This window comes from Pelecanus crispus, chromosome 9, assembly GCF_030463565.1.
Source record: "Pelecanus crispus isolate bPelCri1 chromosome 9, bPelCri1.pri, whole genome shotgun sequence".
Classification (NCBI taxonomy): domain Eukaryota; kingdom Metazoa; phylum Chordata; class Aves; order Pelecaniformes; family Pelecanidae; genus Pelecanus; species Pelecanus crispus.
Window position 1 is genome coordinate 33,990,958 of NC_134651.1, and position 25,334 is coordinate 34,016,291.

General features: G+C 44.2%; 1 protein-coding gene across 1 annotated transcript in view; it reads left to right on the forward strand.

The window, feature by feature from the left end:
- CACNA1B (calcium voltage-gated channel subunit alpha1 B) overlaps window positions 1-25,334 on the forward strand; it is a 310,510-nt gene that overhangs the window by 256,938 nt on the left and 28,238 nt on the right. Inside the window, exons 31-38 of the mRNA XM_075716221.1 lie at window positions 808-918; window positions 1,080-1,163; window positions 5,881-5,886; window positions 11,329-11,445; window positions 14,534-14,599; window positions 15,282-15,373; window positions 17,213-17,363; window positions 20,843-20,970. Of these exons, the coding sequence (XP_075572336.1) occupies window positions 808-918; window positions 1,080-1,163; window positions 5,881-5,886; window positions 11,329-11,445; window positions 14,534-14,599; window positions 15,282-15,373; window positions 17,213-17,363; window positions 20,843-20,970 (755 nt within the window). The remainder of the gene's footprint in view (window positions 1-807; window positions 919-1,079; window positions 1,164-5,880; window positions 5,887-11,328; window positions 11,446-14,533; window positions 14,600-15,281; window positions 15,374-17,212; window positions 17,364-20,842; window positions 20,971-25,334) is intronic.

Below are 25,334 nucleotides of genomic sequence, written 5' to 3' on the forward strand. Positions count from 1 at the left end.
TTTTAGGCTTTGTAAGCTTGACCTGAGAGCTGGGGGGGATTGGCAGGAGCAATCACCACTTCATCTGCCTGATGTTGTTTTTAGAGGCTTTGTGGGATTCCTTTGGTCCCCAAAGGGAAGTGGTTTAGTTGGGATGAGATACTGTGAATGGAATTTCCCTGCACAGCGCTGGTTTGGCTTGTAGTCCCTTTGGTGTATGGCCAGTGGGATGAGAACTGGGCTCTGCAGGTCTGGAGTTCCCGGCTTAACCTGGGCTTCCTGCTGCAGAGCACGATCACTTCTTGACATCCAGCTTGACATCCAGCCATCCCAGGGAAATGACTCAAATTTGCAGCAGTGTCAAGCTTCCGGGACATGATCCACAATGCCTAAGAGGAAGATATGCAGATGGCTGGATAGTGTGGATGATCTCCCTTCCTACCCCTTGCCTAGCTTAGAGTATCTTCATAGTCAAGGGGTCACCATATTCTTAAGATCTGCTGGAACAAAACACAGTTCGGCACTTGTCCTCTAGTTTTGAAAATGCCCTTCAACCCTCCTGGTCCATGCTCTGCTTAAAGGGAGATGTACAGCAGGAACAGTCTCCCCATCCTGGGTGTATCCCCAGCTACATTAAGACAGCACGTAGGCAATGGTGTGCCTCTGGAGTGGCATGAATAACCATATTGTAACCCCAAGTCTTGCTTAAAGTGAGCACAAAACCTGGCACTAAAATGGGCAAGAGTCTTGCAGTCAAGCAAGTCAGCTGGGAAGGTTTTATTCTGTAAGTGATCTTCTAGTAACAGCCTTTCTTCCATCCTGGTTTAGTTCTATGATGCTCCAGAAGCATATGAAGAAATGTTGAAATGCCTGAATATTGTGTTTACATCCATGTTTTCAATGGAATGTGTGCTGAAGATCATTGCCTTTGGTGTGCTGGTATGTGCCTTCCTCATTTACTTTCCACTGTTTCCTCTCTACATGATATGCTTGTATTTCATGATGTACATTTGAAAACAAACAAACAAAAAAAGCCTGTGTTGCAAAAAAAAGAAATAACCCCTGGATCCCTCTATCCCCCTTGTGTTTTCATTTGGCAGAATTATTTCCGAGATGCCTGGAATGTCTTTGATTTTGTAACAGTGTTGGGAAGTATTACTGATATTTTAGTAACAGAGATTGCGGTAAGTACAGTTTGCTCAATTTGCTTCATTTACCAACAAAGCTGTACCCTGTCAAGACATTTCACCTTCTCCCTACCAGCCTTATTCCCTAGAGCTGCCTTGGGACTCATCATGTGATGATGTCCTTGGGTGACCTGGCAGCCTATTTCCATTAGCTCTGCTCTTTCCATGGAGATGAGCATGGCTGTCTGCCTCAAAGACTTTTGTGCAAAAAGCTGTGATGAGAACAACAGTGCTAGTGACTCTGCCAGAAAAAAATATCTCTTTCTCGTTCAGCAAACAACTCTAACCCCAAGCCATTTTTGCCTATTAATGGAAAAATCCTGTTGAATTTAATAGAGGGAAAAGATCAAAAGGCTTCTGGCGAAGACTGTTGTTTTGTAGTGTGAGGTGTTTTGCAGAGCACACACACAGGTCTGTCCCTTGGGACTCCTACCCAATCTTGGTCATGGGGCAGGGTGAAGGCGATAAGAGAAGTGAGAAGGGGAGAGGTGATGGGAACATAGAAAGAGCCAGAAACTCATCAGGCCGCACAGTCTGGACTGGGGGGAACATGGTGCATTTCTTTTACATGCACAAAAGCTTGGCAGGGCAATTATTAAAACAAACAACTTCACAGTGACTGCTCTCTCCCTGCTAAGGAGTCCTGTAGATTACAAGAAGTGTACAAACTTGCCATTAAATTCTAGAGGATTTTTCCATAAGGGCAGCAAATGTCTGACTCAAGCCTTGACAGCCTGATATTATCCAATTTATAAATTGCTCGTCTCCTCTCCCAATGCATGTTTTAGCTGATGATGCTGTATCTGTATGTGATGAATTTGAAATTTACCATAATTTTTCTCTCAGTCCCTGGGATTTGCTTATAGATCTGTTTTGTGTGTGCTAGGAACTATGCTCCCCAGGCTTCTTTACAGGACATTCAGCTGGTGGCGAAGACCATATTACTGTTTCTAACAAAATACATTATTACCTAACCTCCTTGGTACAAAAAAGCACACAAAACCCCAAAGTTTTACTCCGCACACAAAACCCCAAAGTTTTACTCCACACACAAAAAGGTGTTAATTTAACAGTTGGTGAATCCTGTTTTGTAGACTTTGGATTACCTTTTGTTTTCAATGCATGGCTTACAGCCAGGGCAAAGTGAGTCAGATCAAATGCGAGGTCTGCCTACCACTTCTCTGAGTGCTTAGGAGATTTATTGCACTGTGGGCAGGTACTGGGTGCTTGCCTGTGCTCCCTCTGTCACAGGACATGCTTTCTTGCCAGACTCAGGCACACAAACCTTTGCCTTGGTTTGAAAATTTGTGAAAACATTTGCAAGTCAGCCACAAACAGAGACTTACTCTTCTCTTCCACCCCTCCTTCGGCCACTTTTACTGGGAGGAAGTAGCACAGCCAACTCACATGTGGTAAGGGAGCTTTTGGTCTCTCTGAGATTAGTATGTTCTCCTTCAGGGAGGTGTTTCCTTCACAACGCCAAGCCCACATGCCTCTTATTAAAATCGTCCTTTGTACAGCTATTTTGCAGGCAGAGAGCAGCCATTAGTGTTGTCCATTCCATGCTTGGCAGGTAGTGATCCCTGCTCGGTTAACAGGACATTGTCTCTCCCTCCAGCTTCCATGGGGGTGGCCCAGCTTCATCGAGGGTGTCTGGCACCTGGGGAATTGGCTATGGACTGATCAGGTTGGGCTGTGATACGTCACTGAATTTAAGACAAAGCCACAGCACATCTGGGGCTGTATATGCACATCCTCAGCTTTTTGGAAGCAGCAGCTGTCCCTTGGCACTGCTGGCCAACTATTAGGGGTAGGAGAGTTAGTGTGTAGGCTGAGGTTCCCACCTCTCTCCTGGTCTTTGGGCTGGAGAGTAAATGTGCTCCCAAATACCCTCATGTGAGTTGGCAGGCACTGATGCTGTAACCTCAAGGGTGCTGGGAGTGATGGCATCACCCTCCACTCTGCAGTAATTTCTCTGGTTTCCAACACCAGAGATAGCAGCATTCTGGGGACACCTTTGAAGAGTAGTATGAATTACCTCTAAAAACAGTCAATAAACTCTGATAGGGTTAAGCTCCCAAGCACCTATACACCTTGCTGTTATCCTCCCAGGTAGGCTTTTGGTTTATGCGTAACTAGATCCATTAAGTCAAACCTTAGAGAGGACTTTCTAAGGTAGTTCAACAGCTTTCTGTGGCAGTGTCCCCAGTACGAAGCTGCTCACAAACATGTCTTTAATATAAAAGCCATATGTGCCCCAGTGCCACTCCAGCCCCTGGCCTCTTGGTCCTGTCTCAGTCCACAGACATATTCAAGCTCTGCTCTCTCTAAATATTCCCCTTCTGCAACATTCCTGTATAGCCATCATGTCTCCTTTCCACATGCTTTCCCCTGCAGAGTGCCCAGGGGTGTCCCTCCCCACCTGCTTGCTAGACTTGTTTTTTCAAAACTTCTTTCATACAGCTCCTCTCTGATCTCTCTCAAGCCCGTGCTCATCTGCAGCAGCACACTGATCTGCACTGAATGGCTTTTGTAGCCACTGGTGTATGCTTCCTTAAGCTGCACACATCCATCTCTCAGCCTCAGACAGGGACAATGGGCTGAGAGTTCAAACACATCGTGCACAGCTTGCTGAAGAGGTGTTAGGAGCTTAGTTTGCTTAAAGGTGACATTGATGTACAAGTCTCGGAATCACTGTTAAATTACATGAGTGGGAGTTTGCAACGGTGCCCCAAAGATTACATTTATGACAGAATTGTTAACGGCAGCAAATAATGGCAGCTTTCAGGATGTCTTTCACACGTTCATTTGCTTCACCCAGTGGCATTTGGTAGAGGTAGTCTTGTACGAGGATCTCCACTGCCACTGCAAGCCTTCCTCCCCTTCCAGTCCTGTGGACAGGCTATGGCATGTAAAGTGGAAAACAAGCAGAAGGATCCAGCACTCTGCTCCGGTCCCATTTTGTTGGCTCCACGATAGGTTGCAACATGTGTTATTCTGATCCACAGTGCATAAGGGGAAACCCAAAGTGTCCCAAGGCTGCCTGGGAAATGCCAGGACTCTCTTGCTGCCTGGAAAGTGGCACAGTGCCTGTAAAACCTGGAAGAGTAACAATTTAAACCACCTTTGTAATATATAACCTGGTATTTTGTTCAACTGGAGTTGTACCTAAGTCACTTAAATACTTCTGGAATTTAGAACCAATTAAAAAAAAAAAAGTAGAAGAAAAGGGCCGAAAAACCTGATGCAGTGTGCTGTTTGCAAACAGGAGGGACCAAGGTGAGGACCTGTGGGTGCCTCATTTGCAGAGCACAGATCAGGTGTACGGCCTCGAGTCTTTAATCCTGCTGCCTCTGCTCAAGGGTTTACCACCCTTTACTTTTCCAGGTAGGGCAAATTAGTAGCTGAGGACCAGGATGAACATCCACTCTGCACAAAATGCTATAGCTAATGCTTAACCCCACTTCAACAGTCTGGCTTGGTGCATGACCAAGGGTACAGCAGCTCTCTGCACTGTGTTACGGAGCTGAGAATAACCAAAGACGAGAGCAGGTCTTTACTCATCGTGACTCAGAGCTGTGACCCAGTGGAGGATGCTCTCTTCTCCATTTGCCTTCCTCAGCTCCAGGCTCTCCTCAGCTGATGGGCAGCCGTGGGTATAGTTGTGCGATGGTCCCCGTTACTCCTTCCCTGTGCATTCAGCCCTGTTATTACCCATTCACACAGGACGGTTTCTCAGGCTGAGAAGCCTGGGTGACAGCTGCATTATGAACTCAGTAACCATCAGTCTGCATCTGTCCCCCTAGCAGCCACCTGTGAAGCCCTCCAGCTCCTTGCAGAGAGGGGATGCTTTCTGGGCATGATTTTGAGGTCAGGCTTGCAAATAGTTGCAGGAGCAATGCTTTTCTCCACTACGTTTTCCAGCTATAGGTGTCCTCCAAGGTAAATAAACCTTGGGCGGTCTCATCTTGAGAGACGAGGCTTCCACCAGCCTTGCTGCATCAGTACTTTTAACCCACTGAAAAGTAAAGATAAAAGGAAAAGAAATGTGTTTATTAATCGCTTTATTTTAATTTTGTAGTCATGTCATATGTAATTTACTTTGTGAATGCAGTGGAATATATATATTTTTTTTTTTTATTTCCTTAGGCAAAAGCATGTATGTCAGTTTTTTACCCTCTCAGTAATGGAACTAAAATAGTAAAATAGGTGGCATTAAGGAGAAGGTGTCCTTGTGGACATGGCCGGCCTTGGGAGGCCAAATGGGTGTATGGCAAACTGACATCTATTTCTATGCCTGGAAATATAAAAAACATACCAAGAAGTGTTTGTGAACTGTCTCCCAATTTGCATTACAAAATGAAATGCAAATAACTACTGCACTGTCTGTGTTACCTTTAGGATCTCAGAATCTGTTTTGGTTTGAAGCATTATTTATTTATATAATTATCATAAAATAACACCCCCCAAAGCCCAACAGTTTTTTTCCAGTGAAATTTTCAGAGTTTCCTTTTTTGCTTGTCCTGATTACTCATTTTCTCTTTTGTTTCCTGTTTTGTTCTTTATTTTCCTTATCTACCTGCTGAATCACGCCATCCAATCAACATACAATGCGAAAACCATGTCTCCGTCTGTATGTTGTGCACCTGCTGCTCAAAAAAATAAATTTGTAAATAATCTTGCAAATATCCATCCATGAAAACATCACATATAGGACACGGTTGGTTTCATTGAATTTAAACAATTATTTAAATTCTCTGCTTTTATTTCCTCTCGTTTTTCTTTAATTTAATTCGTTTTGATGAGATTTCCGATTGCACTCGTGAAAAAGCCTCACTGCAGCGTGCCTCAAAACTGGCTTCTGTTCTGCATCTTCTTCCCCTTGGCTAATTGGTGACGTGAGGCAAATGCAGTTACCAATAGCCCGTTCTCCGCTGTTTGTTACACCTGACAATGATAAAGGGGAGACTGACACTTGCTTTATTTTGGTGGAAAATTGAATGAGAATAGGAGGGCAGGATGCTTCTGGATGACTTGGAGTAGAGAAGATTGGCTGGCTGGGAAACCCTTCACTTTGTAAGTTGTGGTACCAAATTCAGAATTTGGTATTCTCAATTCTCAGAAAACAGTTTTGTTTTCTTTTATGATGAGATGTGTTGAGCTTTCTGCAAAGGGAAGCAGTGCATGTAAGAGGACTGCCTTACAGGTATTTAAGCCCATGGCTTACACTGTATTGTAAGGCAAAAAAATTATTGAAGTGATTACAGACTTGCTTCCCTCAAATCAAAAGAGAAGTTATAGGAAAGAGTGATTTTTATTCAACTTTGAAACCTCTTTGTGATACCAGCATATAGAAGAATTGTACCACCACAGTGGGCACAGAGTCCTTGGATGCAAAAGCAAACATAAGTAAAATGCATAAGCCATGTTATGAACAGGGCTGAAAAGTACTGGCAACCACATCCCACTGGGAATTTAGTGCCTGATTCCAAAGATGCCTTTGGAAATACTGGCCTCTGTCTTTGAAAATCATAAATTAAGCAAAAGAGGATTAATTTTAAAAATACAATCTAAATACATATATATATATTCTTCCATTCTTAATTATCTTGGCTATGGTTAATAATACAAATGAGACCATAAGCTTATCATAAATACTTGCTTTGCCACCTGACAACAGCTCTTAGATCTGCGTTAACATCTGGACTTTCTGTTGCACAGTTGCTATTAAGGAACAAATCAGAGTGAATCTTCATGACAGACTGCAAATAAGCTCCATGCTTCATGGAGGGTCACAGGAAGGAATTTTCTGCTAGGAAACAGCAAAGAAGAAAATGACAATGTATAAGTTAAAAGTTTGCCTAGTGCAATCTGAGAAGGGAATCCTCTGTGTGTGCTGCGGTCGCTGGAAGCATTACAGATGCGTGGGAGCTGTGAGGACATCTTTGGACAATTCACTTTTGTGAACCCCTGGCCCAGGCAGCAGAGATAAGTGCTCTGGCATCAGCTGTGCACCTGAAAATATACTGGAAAAATAAGCTTATCTCCATTTGCCCGAATTTTGGCCTTGTTGCTGTCCATGTTGCAGGTTAAAGGTTTAAACAGTCATCCTGCAGTTTGTTAGGATTGCAGTCTCTATGGTCATATGTACATGTCCAGGCTCCTCATCAGTCAGCATCCAAGGCATCCAAGCTAGATCTTTGGAGCACCAAGTTGCTCTCTGGACCTGCCTTCCTCCTTCTACTGTGGATGATGGGAGCCTACAGTGACTATAGCAGAAGCACCAAAGTTGAAAGGTAGCAGGGAACAAGGACAGATCTGGGCACCACACACTTATAAAATAATTTTCCAGTGTTCCTGGCTCAGGGTGAAAGGACATGATATGATATGCCTGTAATGGCAGGCTCTTCAAGACACAGACAAGCATGGCAAAAATGAGTCCCTTAAAATCATCAAGGGTTTTCCCCAAGCTTCAAAGAAAGCCAAGACCCTGTGCAAGACTCAGCAGGTCTTCTTCAGTACTGGCAATGCCATGGACGTTTAAATGGGAACACAACCATTTCCTTTACAGTAGTTCTTTAGCAGAATAGGTTAATTCTTGTTGATGCTAGATGAAGAGAACTGCCAAAGTTTCCTGAGTGATCCCATTCTTGTCTTGGTCAGACTCCTTTCCCCACAGCTCTTTGCAACTTCGGATAAGCCCTTCATTTTGAGGACAGATATCTGAAGTTTCGAGTCTGGGGGGTGGTTGTGTTCTGCAACTGGGCTGCAGGAAGAAGCAAGGATGAGCCACCCAACTTCTGCTGAGTTTATTGTTTTGTGGCAGCGTTAACATAGCCGCCTTCACTAAATCCTGCAGAGCACATCCAGCCATGGCATAAAAACCTCATATTCCTATTGCAGATTTAAAAATCAAAACCACTAACTCTACTGAGCTGCTGGAGCTCATTCTGCATCTCTGTGGACAACAGGCACAGCTCCTGTGTTGGGGAGGAAACCACTCTGCTGCTGAAGATGCTGGAGGAACAGATCTGGACGATGGCTGTACACCCTATTTTTCATGGTTTTTCTGTTTTTCAGTATGGAAAACACACTAAGAAGGGGTGAAAGAGCAGGCTGCCCATGGCAGGACAGCAATCAAGGCCAGTTCTTTATCCATGATGTCTGTGCTCCCTTTTTCCCTCCTGCTTTGCAGTTTGCTCCAGGGATGCATCACTCAGCTGAGCTTAAGTCATGCTCCTGTCATGGGAAGCAGTGGCTGTGCCCAGCTGTGCCCAGGCTCCCCCAGCACCTGCTGGGTGGCTGGGTGCCTTCAGTACCAGAGCCCCCTCTTTTAGGAATATAGTGACAGGCCAGTGGAAACATTTTTCAAACTTAACTTACTAGTTCTCAGGTGGATTATAAAATCATAAAGCTATGGTGAGCACGGGTCACCCTTTAGCATCTGTGCAACAGAAAAGCAAACAAAAACCCAGAAAGATTGACCTTGATAACCTAGAAGATGATCATGTGTGTCACATGTTACAGAGGCGGCTAAGTGGGAGGAGAATTGATGCAAAACACTGTTATACACAAGAAATATTGCAACGTGGAGTTTCCCCTTTAACTGCATGCAATTCTAATACCTGCCTGGACAGTTGAGTTGTTGAATGACGGGTTTTCTATGTGGTGTGCTGAGGGTTACACACGTGGAGCCCTTCCGTCCTTCATGAGCGTGTGTAATTTTTGCCTCCCTACAAACAGCGCAGAGAACGGTCCTTTGAACAGTCTGCGAATGTTGGTGATGGTGGATTTTCCTGGGTTGCAAGTGATTCCCTGTGGAGCTGAGGCTTTCACTGCACTTTAGGAAATGGCAGTGCACGAGTCAAACGGAGGGTTTGGGGCTGGAAAAAAAAAAGTTTATGGACTGTTTGTCCCTCCAAAAAAGTGGGGTTTTATAGACATAACTGCACAGCTTTGAGCCCCCTGTTTACTATTGCATGTATACAGACTATCCTGTATAAAGCCTCATGTAGCTCAGGGATAGCCTGTGCTAAGTGTGACCTTGCAATCAGCCTAGACTGAAGCAGATGTTAAGCATCATGTCAGCTGTGATTATGAGATTGTAACAAAGTCTGAGCAAAACAACATTTTTGCTGTTAAGCTGCAGTAATGTGGGACGAGGGAGGTGAGGCAGGTTCATACACAAAGAGATGGATCCTGCAGATGCTGCCAGTGCACATGCTCCTTGGAGGAGTGTTAGGCTTGTGCACAGGGAAGATCTGGCTTGAGTGTTGCTCTGAAGGTAATAATTTGTCAGACTTGCAAGCCTGATGCCCAAGTGGCATGAACATTACACGTAAGGTCTGATCCAGTTTCTACTAGTGGGGAAACTTTCTGTGATTAAAATGGGCTCTGGGTTAAACCTTTGCGCTGCACTGAAACACCCTGCAGCTGCTCTGTGGAGGTGTATTAGCCTGCACCGTAGCCAGTGCAGGGGGAACAGGTTACTAAGGACCAGATTGCTGACAGCACCTGGTTATCCAGCCGTGGTCCAGCTCTGCCGCCCGGGTCCTATACAGCCCTTACCTGCTAAGGTGAGTTCAGCCAGTATTTTGTGAAGGGAACGAAACCAGTGTGAAAAATAAAACAGAAGCTGATGCTAAGAGACAAGAGTTGAATTTTTGGCACTTATTTTACTGACCTTGAGCAACCCAGGGGAATCCGTGCTTGTGTTTTGCCTGCCAAAGCTGCTTTCTGTTACTGATTTGAATGAGCTCAGTGTTGTCTGCTCTTTCATTGAACATACCTGTGCTTTTCTCTTTTCTCTTTATTTGAGGATTGAGTCTGATATATAGTCTGTGCCTAACTCTGAGCTGCTTGCATTTTTAACATGAGAGAAACCCAGTGCATGCCTGAGACTGATTTCTTGAACTTTTTGATGGGATTGGTGGAATGCAATGCTAATGGCCCCAAAACTGAGCTGGCATTTAACTAAATGAATAGATCCAACAAGCCCCTCAAATTCAGCATGAGCTCTGTAGCCAAATGAGCAAGAAATGTGGGTCAGTTCAATATGACTGGGTGTCTTCTGGTAAAACAATAATACAAGGGAAAAACTATTTTTGCTCATCTTTACCAACAAGAGCTCCTTATGATTATACTTTCTACTCCCGCTGCTTGATAAAGTGTGATGCTTCTTCTCTTTATCTAACTCAGTCAAATAAGTGGCTGTGAACGGAGATTCACAAATAAGTGAATCGGAATCAGTATGGAAAGGGGGGATATTTCTCATCTCCTTAAAATAGGAGGGCAAGAGGGATCTGGCTTTTGCATGTTTTGTTTTGGAAAGAACCCTCTCTAGATTAGCTCATTGGGGCAAGAAACCTCTTTTCCCTGAAGGAAAGAAAAAATGGGGTGTAGGGTGGGGAGAATCATACAAAACAAATGGAAATCAGAATCTGTCTCCAGCAGTTCTTTGATCCACCTGCAAAGGCACATTTAATAATAATTTAAAAAATCAGCAGGTTTCTAAGGCACCCCTCCTGCTGTTGAATGCTCAACCTCCCCAGTTGATTTGCTGCCATTGATCCATCTTCCAAACAGTCTTGCTGGTGCCATTTCTCCTTGAAGAGCCTGTCCAGTCACATGTTGTATAAACATATAAAACCTCCAGGTTAGAAAACATCCTCATTCTTTCAAGGATGTTTTAATCTTCACTGGACAATGCCTTTCCTTGTTATAGTAGAGGCTATATACACAGTCCCTTGCAACTGTCTTGGCTTAAGTACAATTCATTGTAGAAAGCAAGCTGACCAAGACTTCAAAACAACCTCATTCTTTACAAAATGATAATATGGCACTATTATTTCTCCCTGAGTCCTTAGGGGGAGAAAAATCTGCTTTACTCAAAGAAAACAAGACCTCCATGGACAGTGTGAAAGGGCCTTTTCCTTTTCTATCATTGACCCAGTAGCAGAGGGGAGGGCTCTTGTGGAGAGGGATTTTCTCATACTTGCTGCATGTGGAGTGATCTGCACTGACGAATGTTTCTTTTGGAAGGTTTTCTGGTGGCCGATTTGCTGCTTAGATCGTGAAGCTGGTAATTTTAATTTCTTTTTTGCGGGCTGTGGTTTCTAATCGCGTTAATTTCTGAAGGACACAAAACCTTTACTTTCCGCAGGACAACTTCATCAACCTCAGCTTCCTGCGGCTCTTCAGGGCAGCAAGACTTATCAAGCTCCTTCGCCAGGGCTACACTATCCGCATCTTGCTCTGGACATTTGTGCAGTCTTTTAAGGTGAGTGTTGGGCAGGTGGGAGGTAGGAAAGAGATGCAGGGAGATGATAAACACTTGGCATGTCTGTAGCGTCATCCACTGAGTATCAAAGAGCTTCCCCTTGCCAAGGGAATGGCCTCTCTACAACTCTGCAAAGCAATTACAGGAATATTAATTCTGCAGAAATGCTAACTGATTTGCACTGAACATCCCCTGAACACTGTAGCTGCTGAGCATTTTGGAAGACGGGTCTGAAAGCTGGATGGCTACTCATGCAGACTCGCATCAAGTGCACAAAGTTCAAGTTGTCCTTGAAAACTACTACAAAATCTCCATGGCAAAGTCTTGAGACTTAGTTATTAGCATAAGGATTGGTAGTCTGACTATTAATGCCTGACTATTAAGTCTGACTTAATGCCTACTATTTGCCTGCAGTGAGTGCAAGGTTAAATTGCTTTCGCCGGGTTTCACTCTTGGTAGAATTTGATAGAAGCAAAACCCAAACCATTGCATTTTGGTAATATAAACTGTGAAGCTGTGTAACATGGGGCTGTGTTTTTATGATGTGGAGGATTACAAAAGTGATTTTTTGTTCTGAAGTTGAGATAGTTGCTTTCCCTGATTTCACTTCCCCCTGCCCTTCCCTCCCAGCAAGCCTCAGCACATCATGGCAGCTGGTATGTTGTGGTGCAGGGACAACCAGCCATGGCAGCTGGACGCGGCACTTCTGAACAGAGTGACCCTCAAGCAACTGCCTTACAGCAGCCTGCACTTAGCTACAAGATAGCTGTTTTCCAGATCTAAATAAGAGCCACATGCCCCAAAGCTGGTTATTTTTAACAGCTCTCAGCTGGTTTGCAGCACATTTACCACAGCTTGTTGTGTTTTAACTTTTGTTATGGGGCATGCTCACATTCTGCAGTGCAGAGAGGAGATAATTTAATCTGAAATCAGGCTTTTGTAGCACTGATACTGAGCTCTAACACACTAGCAGCTGCAGGGTGCAGACCCCCAGTCCCATCACATGTGGACACTCTCCCAGAAGGCACTTGATCTCCCTGGCTCCAGAGATCTTGCAGGACTTTCAGAGAAATATAAGTGGAGAGGTGATGTGGGAAAGCAAAGCACAACAAGGTTAGGGAGCGGCTGAAGATGGATCTGTTCACTAGCTCACAGCCAGCAAACTTCATCTCCCGCTCCCTAGCGTGGTGCCACACTCCTGAGCACTGCCCATGCACGTGGCCGGCGGCTCGGCAAGCATGGGAACCATACCTCTGGCTTTGCATGGGGTCTTGCCACCTTCTGGGCTGAGCTCTGAGGTCTGCAGGTGATAGCTTATGTCCTGGGTGCTGTTGCAAGCTCAGGGGAGCTTGTCTGCAGGCTGGTGCAATGTCAGGGTATTTTGCGTGGAGCTTTCTGGAAGGCGTTATGGTGGCAATTGGTGTTTAACGACACAGTGCAGTGGGATGCAGAGCAATCTTTTGCTTTAGCTGCGCTTTCAAATACATCATGGTCTCTGAGTCAAAATGATACACAGAGGTTATTTTAGGCGATAAAACTGTGGGAAGGAGTGTGCTCTCTCCAAAAATGCCTTTTTAAGAGTAGAAAGGCATTTCTCTCCTGTGGTTGGAGAGAGATGCCAGGTGGCTGTGCCCACACCAGGCTGGGAGTGCTGGCCAGCCCCATGCCAGTTGCAAGAGAATGGCGATGGAGTGCTGGTTTCAGCAGAGTGTGAACATGGCTATTGCTCTGCACTGAAGCTGGTTGAGAGGGAAGTTTCTATTAGATCTTTGAGACTATAGAAGCAAAATCTTTTTGGATGGTGGAGATGGGAACATAGTGATTGCTTCTTTCTACAAGCACCCTGGAGAACTGCAGGCATCCATGCTGTTATCCCATGGCCAGGGGTGGGAGTGAGTGTTGTATTACACTGTACGTCCCTTTGGGAGACACCAAACAGGCCGCTGGGCATCTTGCATTCAACTTCTGTGTTATGCTTTCACCTAATCATCAAGCAGCTAATGGAAAGGGACTGAGATCTGGGGGGTTGCAGTGCCTTAGATTTGTTAGGTCGTGTTTTCCTTGAGGGTGGATGGAGGTGGTGTTGCTGCTGTTCTCACCTTGTAACTCATGAGGAATCTGGCAGCCAGGAGAGCCTCTACCAGAGGTTGAGACGTGGGGTCTGCAGGTATAAGATGTTCCCACTCAGGAGAGTGTCCTTGAACTGTGTAGTCTTGGCTGGATCTTGGGAAAGGGGCTCAGCCAAGGATCTTTTCGGTATAATCCCAACGCTTTCCAAAGTGTGTGTGCAGAGTGCTGCCCCTGAAGCAGAGCTGGGATGGTTCCCGGGCTGCATGGGGAGCTGCTTGACCACCTTTCCCCCATCCCTAAGCTCTTGGTCCTTGTCATTTGCGCAAAGGTGTCCAGCAGAAACTGCATCAGCCCTTTGCCCCATGTTTCCTACTGGGCTCCCCATGGGCTGCCTAACCCCTGTCCTGCCCTGAGCATCACACAGTCTAGCCCTAGGGCAAGACTTCTCATTTTTTAAGCTATTACTAATTAAGAGGCATTAATTACCCATTCATTTAACCTGAGTGGAAAGTAGCTATTACTCTCAGCTTGCGTGACATAATTACATTGTAGCCTTCATTGATTTCTTGCTAAAACTCAGAATCTTTTTGTCCTTCTGGGATTGCAACCTGTGCCTGTTTCAGAGCAAGAACTTGTTTCTTGGATGTATTTTTTTTTCTTGTACTAAATTTACAGCAAGGTCATTAAAAATTAATGTTTGTACAATTATGCATAGAAAGTACCAGTGCCTGCCAGTAGCTCCAGTGTTTGCTGTGGAGCTTCTTATTGTGTTTTCCCTGCTTATTGCTTATCTTAGGATGTATAGAGAGCCCCTGGAAAGCCCAGACTGTTTTGTGGTTGATGAATACCTGGCTCCAAAGGTTTGTCTTCTGAAGGCTGCCAGAATTTTTCATCTTCTCTTCCCAGTTCCTTCATCGGAAGGACAAATGCCACAAACCATAGTGCTGCCCAGCAATTAAATGCTACCAGCTGACGTATGCATTTGCTGTCATTAATACTGCCTTCTCCTTTTCCACAGGCTTTGCCTTATGTGTGTCTCCTCATTGCAATGCTCTTCTTCATCTATGCCATTATTGGCATGCAGGTAAAATTTTAGTTTTAATATTGACTGTAAGTAGCCTGTTTTTGTCCCGCTGGTTGAGGGTGCAAATGGGTTATTGCCTGCACAGCAGGATCAACACCTGACTTAGGATGAAGAGAAAGTCCAGCATCAAGTAAATTAGAAGTACAAAAAAGGCCACTTTTTCTACACTTATTGCCAGGTCTTGTGTTGAACGTGGCCTAAACACATATTTCTGGGCGTACAAAGGGAGAATGTGGGCAGGCAAACTGGCTGCAGGTGACGAGCCTGCAGCACAACATCTCCGGAGGTGGTGGCAGGCAGCTGTGTCTCCCACGGGTAGGGCATGTCCCTTCCTCTGGTATGGGCATGTCAAGAGGCTGAGAGCAGGCAGCAGCTCAGGCACTGCACCTCTCTGAAAAGAAATGAGACACTTTTCTTAGCCTGGGATGGAGCTGAACTGTGGCGTTGGAAAGGGTTTGTGTGAAGATGAAGCACATTAAACTGATTTCCACCCCCCCCCCCCCCCGCCATTTGATCTCCACAACACATTTTTATCTCCACCTTCAGCACAGAAATTTTTCTAGCTTTTGAGATCCCTTGAACCAGAACAAATTCTTTTCCCCAACTCCACTTGATCTGCCTTTACTGACAGCATCCACTCAAGGATGCGTTTGGCCTGAGTTGCTTCTGTTTTCTGTGGCAGGTATTTGGAAACATTGCATTAGATGATGAAACCTCCATTAATCGGCACAATAACTTCCGTACCTTCCTCCAAGCCCTGATGCTTCTGTTCAGGTAAATAGAGTATAAAATACCATAAGACTTGCATGCAAGCAATAAAGTTCTTGTTTTCCCATATGACAGTTTAGCTGCTGAGACTTAGGCATCCTCTAAGGAAGGTGTTTGGAGTAAAGCATCCATTCCTGCTTCCTCCTCCTCGGCATTAAGGGTTGGCCTGGCACATCTCTGAATATGATAGATCTGATTCAACACACCAGCATCTCCACAAAGTGACACCCAGCACTGTGGCACCTCACATCAACTCAGGCAGAAGCTTAATGTAAGATAGAAGCCCCCTGTTTTAACTTACCGATGTGGTTCCTGTCATGAAGCTTACTATTTTTTTTTTTTTTAAAGTGAGAATTCCTCTAATTGGTCACTTTTGTGTTACCAACAAGTTAACGCTTCATACATCAATGCCACTTCTGCCTGGTGAAAGTCAAAGTGTTTCCATCTGGGTTCATTCTGCCTGGAAACAAAACATTTCCAAATGAAAAAAGAAAAAAAAAACCAAAACAGTGTAATGACAGATTTTCATTTTCAGACCCAGCAAAAATGAAGTGCAGGCCCTGCTCCAAATCACTTATCTGGATGTGTGCTGTGTGGTGTGGAGACACAGCGGTTAATAACTGCTCTGGCCCCACAGCGCCTGCCAGCCACGCCGAGGCAGTTCTGCGGATTATGCAGCACTTGTAACTAGATACCTTGCCTGGGGTTTGGTTTGCATACTTTCTGTGAAGCCAGACGGAAATGAAATTAGCCCTCTCTAGCTCAGAATAATCATTCAACTCAAAACTCTGAATTTTAATAAAACCAGATAATTACTCAGTCTCGTGTCCAGACCTCTTGGTCCCTTTCCAGACCCATGCAGCAGCCGCAGTGGGACAGAGGGGGCAGAGGCAGCAGGACTGCAATGGGGGAGCAGGGTTCTGCACAGGGGAATGGTGCTTCAGGACTCACTGTCACCAGTGGGGGAATCTGCTGTGTAATTCAGAGTAGCCTGGAAGCTATTTCAGTTTATATTGAGCATCAAGTTTTCTCAAAGACCAGGAGGAAGGCTTGTGAGGTGGCTGTGTACAAATTAGCGTGGCTGTGAACAACACTGCCACAAGATGGGCTGTTCGTGGCACTGTGGAGGGAAGCCCCTAAAAACACCTCTGAGTGTGGTGCAGAAATTGCAGAGGAAAAAATCTGAGGTTGTGTAGGAAGTCAGAGTAAGTGAACATGGAGATCCACCAGCTTCCAAAGCATGTGTGCACATTGCAGGGGGTGGTTTATTTTGAGGACAGACCCTCCTGGACTCCAAAGTTTTTCCTTATGGCTATTTTTCTCTATATAGTAGAAGTTAGAGGGGGAGGAGGGAAATGATGAAAAAAGCACAGAAGACTGTCATGAAAAAGGGACCCAAGTCACTACTACCAAGCAGACCATGCTGGTATTTCTGTATCTGCCTGATAAAGGAAATAAGAGATTCAAGTGGAGAAGCCTGGTTTCATTTCCCATCATCTCCATTGGGTTTACAGCCAGCACTAGGACAGAAGTGTTAGCTGCTTCAGAAGGGAACAATCTAAACCCTGTTTACTTACATTTGCACTTTGCACTGGACATGTTTAAATCAATCTGGTTTTATTCTCCATAAAACCAGTAAGGCTTAGCCTACCTAAGCCTGTTTGGTTTCTTTTATCCCCCTGTAATAGAGGGAAATGTTCTTTCTCCTTTCTTTTTCATGGCAGCAGGCTGACAGTTCAAATTCCTAATGTAAATATAGTGTCTCTACTTGGAGGTGGATGCCCCCCTGGGTCTGTAATGGGGAGGGCGTTGGATAAGCTCACCCTCTGCCCTCTCCGTCTGCAGGAGTGCCACAGGGGAAGCCTGGCATGAGATCATGCTGTCATGCCTGAGTAACAGAGCCTGTGACCCACTCTCCGGCCTCACCAAAAATGAGTGTGGCAGCGACTTTGCCTATTTCTACTTTGTGTCATTCATCTTCCTGTGCTCCTTCCTGGTAAGTTGGTCCCAATCTCTCCCAAAGTGGAGGTGCCAGTGTGATTCCCCTGCCAGCCCTTCCCTCCCCACACCCCCTTGCTTCCTCCTTCTCCCTAATTATGATTTATACAACATTACAAGACAGCTTCACTAAAAAGCATCTATCATCCTGGTGATAAAATCCCTTTAATCACCAAAGAGATTATTTAGTGATTAGTTTAAAGGGAAGGTTTTTATCTTTCTTCTCACAGCGGGGTCTAATATTTGGAATTAAGTATTAATCTCTTTTGTCTTGATTTGTAGCATGGTCCTTTGAAGAAGGGGATTGGGGAGGGCACGGTGAGAATGGCCAAGATAACATTGGTTCAGAAGTGCTTGCAGCAAGCAGCTGAGAGCATAACCCTTATTTGATGCCTTGTGGTTTGTTTTGCTTGTCAAATAAATGCAATGATCATTTTCTTCTGCAGTGGTGGCAGGAAAGTTTTAGACATGAAAGCACACAGAGCTGTTGTACTTGGTTCATGCCCGTAGCCACCATACAGGACTGGGTCAAAGCTCTAATAGGTGCCAGTGTCTTTCTGATCACTTGCATGCATAAAAAGCTCTCTGCTCTTGGGGCTTGGTTCACTTTCCTGCACCACTGGGACAGAGGAATGGAAAACCAGGGACAGGGACCCAATTAAACTTCAAGCAGGAAGAGATGAAAGTCACAGCTCTGAAATGTACCAAAAAGCAATGTATCAAGCCTACACTGAGTTCCATGGGTTTGCTTTAAAAGATAAGATTTGAAGCTTTGCGCAGCTGATCCCTGCTATCATAAACCTTTAACCAGGAAAAAGAGATACACGTGGCAGTTTGATGCTGGGTATAGATAGACCAACTTCAATGGCCCCTACTGAGATCCTTTGTCTGACTGCTGTTGCCCCTTTGACATCCCATGGTTTATTTCTTCTGCATATATTAAAAAACTTGGAGCCCTGAAAGATTATACAAAGTTAATGCTCCATTTACTGTTTCCTTCAGCACTCTGTATTTTAAAGCCATATTTTTTCCTTGTACAAATCCCTAAACCAGCATCAGACATTCTCAATGTTGAAGTGCATTATTGTTCCTAGAGCTTTTTCTTTAAAAAAACCCAAACAACACCCCCCCAGACTCACCCTCCGTGGCTCATATCAGCCGTCCCACTCAAAATGTAGTAGCAGAACTGGGAGGCTGGAGCGTGTCTTTGCAAAATACAGCTTTGCATGAGCTTTGTCCCTGAGTCAGCACTCCCGGAAAACCCCATGAAACCACACCCTGGGCTTGCTGGCAGAGAGAGGGGGGAGCCCTCAAGAAGAGCAAAGGCAAGGAAGGCAGGCTCCAAAAATAGGCAGCGGAAAGCCAAGCAGCTGGACTGCTACAGCACAGGGGTGTAACTCATTTCTTAAAAAGCGTTCAGCACTTCATTGCAATGAAACATGTGGTTCCCCACAAATGATTAAAGCATTACAGAGCCACAGCCTTGCCAGAAGGGCATGTTTTTATGGTTTGTTCGATGTTGTTACACCATAGATTATGGGGGAGTTGGATAAAACATATTTGGGTTTAAATGTTGTTTCTGGCTCTTTGTGGATATCCTGCCTGACATAACTTTCCTCCTGTAATTTACACTGTTGAAAAATATAAATTGAAATTTAAAAATATACAGGAACTTTAGAAACAGCTGTACACAAGCAAGGGAAAACTGTACTGAGGCATGGCTGGAGCTGGGAGTAATGGAAAGAGCCTTGGGGTCAAGGGGCAAACTCTCAAAAGTTTTGCTGTTTCTTGATGCTCTGGGGGTACTGTGTTACATGGGGGGTACCTGCAGCACATGAGTGAGCCCTACTGATGTGGTTATAGTGCTTCCAGTCTTTGAATAGCTTATTGAGACCTGGGTTGGACATTCCTGTCCAATACTGCATGGTGCACTGCACCAAGATCCCAGAGCTTGTCTAGGCTGCGTTGCACACAGACCCTGCAAACATCCAGGAACCGGGGTGGCACAAAGTACTGGCTTGGTCCCCCAAACCCAGCAGAGCTGTTTAGTGTAGTGCTGGATTCGAGCTGACAAGCCTTAACACTCAGGCGCAGGAGTGAATTCATGCATGTTGCTGCAGAGGCAGAAGCCTTGTTTGCAACTGGGGTGCACCCAGCTGTGTGCTGTACAGCATGGCCTGGAGAAGGCCCTTGGGTGGTATAAGAAACCCTGGTGCCCTAGTGTAGGACACTATGTTGGGGGTTGGGTTCTGCTCCCCACTTTCTGTTGGGGTGGGTTCTGAAAAATAGAAGGACTACAGGTCTGGGAAGTTCCTGATTAGCATTTGGTGGTGACATGGTGATTTGTTATGGACTCTGCTGGTCTGCATTGGTGGATCATGCGTCCCAGCAAGAGCCAAGACCCCTTCCTCCCTCCAGATCACACAGGAATATGAATTCTTTAAAACTGCACAAACCCCAAACTCCACTGCCTGATTTTTCTTTTAGCGACTGGCAGACCAGCCAGGGACATCCATATTCAGTTTAATTCTGATCATCAGCATGTGAGAGTTCACAGGCTGCTTCAGTGCAGCTCTCCTTGCTCAGTGTGGTGCAGAGGAGCAGCACTCATGGCAGTAGCTCAGCCTCCCTACAAAAGACACAACGAAGGTAGAAAGGGGCCTTGTGCCAGTCAGATCTTTGTCTGGCACAGGAGCATCTGTTCCTGCCTGCCCTCCTGCTCTTCTGTTCTGCTGGCTGCAGCTTGATCTTTTCCCATTGAAATTCTCATGTATCTTCCGTTGACTTTAATAAGAGGAGAATCTTTGTATGCCAGAAGCGTCTGCTGGGCTCTGTGCTAGCGGCCATTAGGGACAGGAGCCTTTTGTGTGTCCTGCCCCTCGTCTTTCTGGGGATCTTTGAAGGTTTGAATTGTTATGAGTCTAAAATAGGACATTCAGGCTGAAGAATTGTCTTTCTTCTAGCTGTTCTTGTCTTGATGTGCCTTGATGTGAAAGTGCTGGAAGAGTTCACATCACCCGGTTAGTGAAGCAGCCGCTACAGCCCATGTGCTGGTCTGTGCTGGCATAGGGTGAAGAAGGGGCAAGGGAGAGGTGCCGAGCCAGTCGGGCTCTGGGATGGGTCATGCTGTAGGGCATCACCAGTGATGGGGATGTGACCAAACTGCCCGCGGTCAAAAGCCGTGGCAAACCAGCTGAGTGCTGCAGAGCTGCAAGTGGTTTGCAGCGTGCAGGGGAGTAGGAGGTGGCACCAGGGTCCCCAGTGACCGAGGGGTAGGTTTGTATAGTTTATTCTATTCCCCAGGGTGCAGCTGCTTCTTGTAGAAACCACACACTCTGCTAAGGGAATCATACCTGCTCCCCTTCCAGCTTTTTTCTTTTCTTTCTTCTTTTCTTTTTTTCTTTTCTTTTTTCTTTTCTTTTTTCTTTTTTCCTCCTCTTTTTTTTCTCTAACTGCATTATTGCTTCTTCTCTGCAGATGTTAAACCTCTTTGTGGCTGTGATTATGGACAATTTTGAATACCTGACAAGGGACTCCTCTATCCTTGGGCCCCATCATTTGGATGAGTTTGTTCGTGTCTGGGCTGAATATGACCCAGCTGCCTGGTATGTATGCTGTTATATATGTTGAAAAGGATATACATTGTGTATAAATACCATACCTACACACACAACCAGCCTGTTTTAACGTGAGTACAGCTCCAGAAGGAAAACGACTCCAAAGCTTGAGGTAACATTGGTGGTAAATGTTCCAACTTCAATTCACTGTGCACTAGAGATGAACAAACCTGATGTCATTACAAGGGCATTTCCTTCAAATAGACGTGAGATAGACATAAACCAACAAATCAAGAAAGCAAAACACATCCTCCTCCCCATACACACACGGCCAAAAATTAATAGGTTAAGTTCAAATTGTCTTGGCTAAATGGCCAAGTAGAAAAGCTGTTTAGCATTTCCAAAAGGAGCTTTGGTTGACTTTGGTTTCTGCATCCCAGTTTGGAGATAAAAATATGCTGAATCTCTTGCCATTGGCAGTACTTTAGGTAACTTGAGAGGTTAGACCTTGTTATACCTCATTTGTGCAGCATTTCTCTCCTAGTTGAGAACCACCTTAATGGTTTCACAAATACTGTGCAGAGACCTGAGGCCACACACACACAAAAAAAAAAAAAAAAAAAAAAAAGTTGAGTTTTGAAGGTGCTATCTCTCCCTTAAAGGGAGAGGATGTACCCCACTGCTTTGCATCTGAGTCAAGTGCTACAGGCTCAGACTTCATAATTTGCTTTCACCCACCTGTGAGGCAGCAGGGAGTAATATGATGTTTCCCACTGTAAGGGTGGATTTCAGCAAACGTGATTTTTAAACAGACATTTCTCATCAAACCCAATGTCTTGATCTTGGAAGCCTCCTTCTAATGGCATCAAATTGTAGAAGGGATTTTTTTTCTTCTAAATAATATTTTAGCTTTTGGACTTACAGTCGAAACAGAAAATGTGCGAAATAATAAGAAGAAAATGCAATAAGCCTAGCTTTGGAAGCATTTCAGTTCTCAGTGAACCTCTGATAAAATGTTCCTGATATATGAGTGTGTTAAAGGAGGAAATGGTTTTCTCACAGCCACACAGTGAGGTGTTTGGTTTTATGGTTTTATCTCTTTGTTTTTCTTGTTCAAAGACACTCGCAGGGAAAGCTGCACACCTGGGCTTAAGTACCGTGGCAGCGGAGGACTGGCACTGTGCTGTGGCAGACCCAAGAGCTACTGCTGAAGCATTTTAAGGAATTTTTTAAAAAAGAGGGAACAGCTCTGACTAGTGATCACTTCTAGAGCAAGACTGACTTTAATATATTGCTTTTCTCCGTTGCCCAGAGAAAGCTACTGCACAACAGTTCTGGTGACTGTGTTATTTTCATTTCTAGATGCCCTGAGATACAGGTCACAGTGATTTCCTTGATATTCTCCAGCTTGGGAATTTGCCTGTTGGGAGATTTTTTTTTATTTAAAGCCCTACTAATTTTGTATCCATTTTCCTCCCCACAAGTTACCCTGCAATGAATCTCCTCTGTAATTGTAATGAAGCTGCCTCCTGTTCCTCCAATCTTTCCATACTTTTTTGTTTCTCTTCAGTAGAGACAGATGCAGAAAGTGTTTATATAATCAGCATTGCAAACTCCCTGCTAGGATGCAATTAAACTGCTTTAAAATCTCAGTTAAATTGATTTAGGCTAACTTTAAATGTAAACCTATTCCAAAATGACTACATTTCTCTGAACTGTGTGTGATTTTAACTAGCTCAAAGCCTCCATACTCTAAGCCTGCATATATACTGCACACATACTAGCAGCTTGTAATCTCCAAGCAGATTTTCATTACCACATGCTCTGTAAGACAGACAAGTCCTTTGTGGGTATTTGTCAGGCAGTAAATAGCTTTTTTGCCTTTTTCAAATCCAGTCCTATGTCTTACCACTAGAAAATCTCAATGAGACTAAAAACTTGGGAGTGCCCGTTCTCTCCTTAAAAAATAGTTTTGGCTCTGATTAACACCCATGGGAGGAGTAACACACCTGCAAGGGAAAAAATTAGTATCAGTGTGCTTTTTTAATGTTTATGTGTTCAGGAACTTTCCACCCATAAGAGGCACAAGCATTAAGTTTACAGAAATATTTGCTCGCTCTATTAATTCTGAGTGCAGAGGTGACATTTTGTGAGTCACTCAGGGGCCAAACCTTTTCACTTCTAGAGCTGTTAATACAGAATATGTCATATATTAAGGTCCTAATTCTGTTTTTCTCTAACCCTGTTCCTATTTTGCTCTGATGTGAAGCTATTGGTGTTGGCAGAGTGACCAGGGGCAGAAGTGCTAATCAAAGGACAGCCATGACATGATGTTTGAGCCTTGATCCTAAAACATGTGCATGTTCTGGATTTTCCATGTGTGAATAGTTCCACTGAAATCACTTAAGTTTTCATAAGTGGGACTAACATTTCCGCAATTTAGAAGTAATCTGAAATCCATTCACAGTTTAAGGCCAGAACAGATCTTTTGATCATTCGGGCTGAACTTCTGTGAAGCTCTGGACATGGTATTTCAAAATAGCTATCCACGGACTGAGCTTAAAAACTTGTCTTTTAAGCTACGGCTCCCAGCAGTACACCCCGTTTTGATCTTAAGGCACGGGGCTTTAGAGGACCCATTTTTTATTCAGCTGTTTGTTCCAGTAGTTGGTCAAACTCATTGAAAGAAAATGCTGATCCAATTTTTGTTTTCCATGTCAGCCATCTTCTTCCAGCATATCAGCTCCCAATATAGACATTTGTAAGGGAATGGTAAATAATCACCATAGCATAATTTGCAAGAAGGAAGACTCCCAGGCAGTGTTATCTTATGCTTAGATGCAGGTGAGCTGGTCCCTACTTCCATCTGTCACTAACTGATCACCTTTCACAAGGTCTCTTCTTTGATTGTCCCAAGGAAAAGGGAATTACAGTGTTTGTCCACTTTTCGTAGCTTGATACCCTTGATGAAAGATGCTGCATGGGTAAAAAAAATACAAGTGTTGTTACATTTTTATAATATAGGTAATATTTTAGACATAGGCTTAATGTGTGTATTTTTACATACCTATTTCCAATATCACCTTTGTTTTTGTTACAAAATCTAACTTTCTGTAAAGTTTTCTGGGGAAAAACATTCAAAAGGAAGTTATAAAAAAGCATCTAGCAGCTGTTGTTCTAGATGTGTGTCACACTCAGTAGGGGTAAGTATGGGGAAATGGTTGGATTCAGGGGTGGCAGAAGCCTTAGGCTCACAGAAGAAGAGAGAGCGAGAGAAATGGGGCGCACACAGTGGTTTGGTCTGGGACTGGGATTTAATCAGGAAAGGAGTGATAACACTGAATTTAAGGATGAAATGGGAAAGAAAAGAAAATTAGATTTCTATGAGCTTTTATTTGTCAAGATATATAAAGTGAGCATTTTATCTCTCTTATACCCCCCTTCCCAGTGCATACCCCTTAGAGATACTGGAAATATTGATCTTGCCATCCCATTCCCATTAGATGCTCTTAAGAGCCAAGGGAGATGCTACTGGCAACACCTTCAGCAGTCAGGAGGAGGTGCAGATGCTCCCAAGGGAGAGCTTTTTCTTAGCTATCTGAGATAAAGCGATGCTGACGAAAATAAACAAAACTCAAATAGATTTAAACAACCTGGGAAAGAATCCCTGTTTGTCGTAATTTGCTGCCATGACCTTCTGATGCAATACATCTGCTGTTTTTCAAGCTTTCCACAGACTCTTAGAGAGCTCAGGGTACTGGTCATACATATTTTCTACACACTGATTTTACAAATCCGTTCTAAAATTTCAGTAAACTTTTTGACTCAGTTAAACCAATATATGTTTTGTAACCACTATTAGGCCTGCAGCCAAGACTTGCACAGTTCCATTTGATCTGTTTCTGAATTAATAGTCTTGAGTTGATTGTGAAGGTTTTGAATAGACCTTAATTTTTTACATCTAAAAAAGTAGTAATATTGAAGGAGATATTACAAAGTATTCCAGCCTTCTTTATATAACGTACCAAAATAAACATAGTGAAGCCAAATCATCTTGGTTTTCTTTAGAGGTCGTTTTGAAGTTCAGTACAGCTCTTTTTGTACATGATTTGGTTACTTACAAAAGATTAAGAAATCTAATCCGGCTGTTAAATTAGCTGAAAATACTGTTGGAAGTTAATGAGACTGACCATAAAGCTGCCTCAAGGCGCCTGATTTCGCCTACTGGTAATGAAGGCTGGATTTTCCCAGTGCCAATGGCCAAGACAGCTCTCAAGATGGCAGTTTCTGGACTTCCAGCAAATTCCTTATTGCCCATGAAGCAGAGTACAGCCCTGCTGGGGTTATGTAGGTGGTAACAGTGGAAGGTGAAGGTTCCCAAGCTCTTTTGAACCAGCTAACTTGAATCCCAC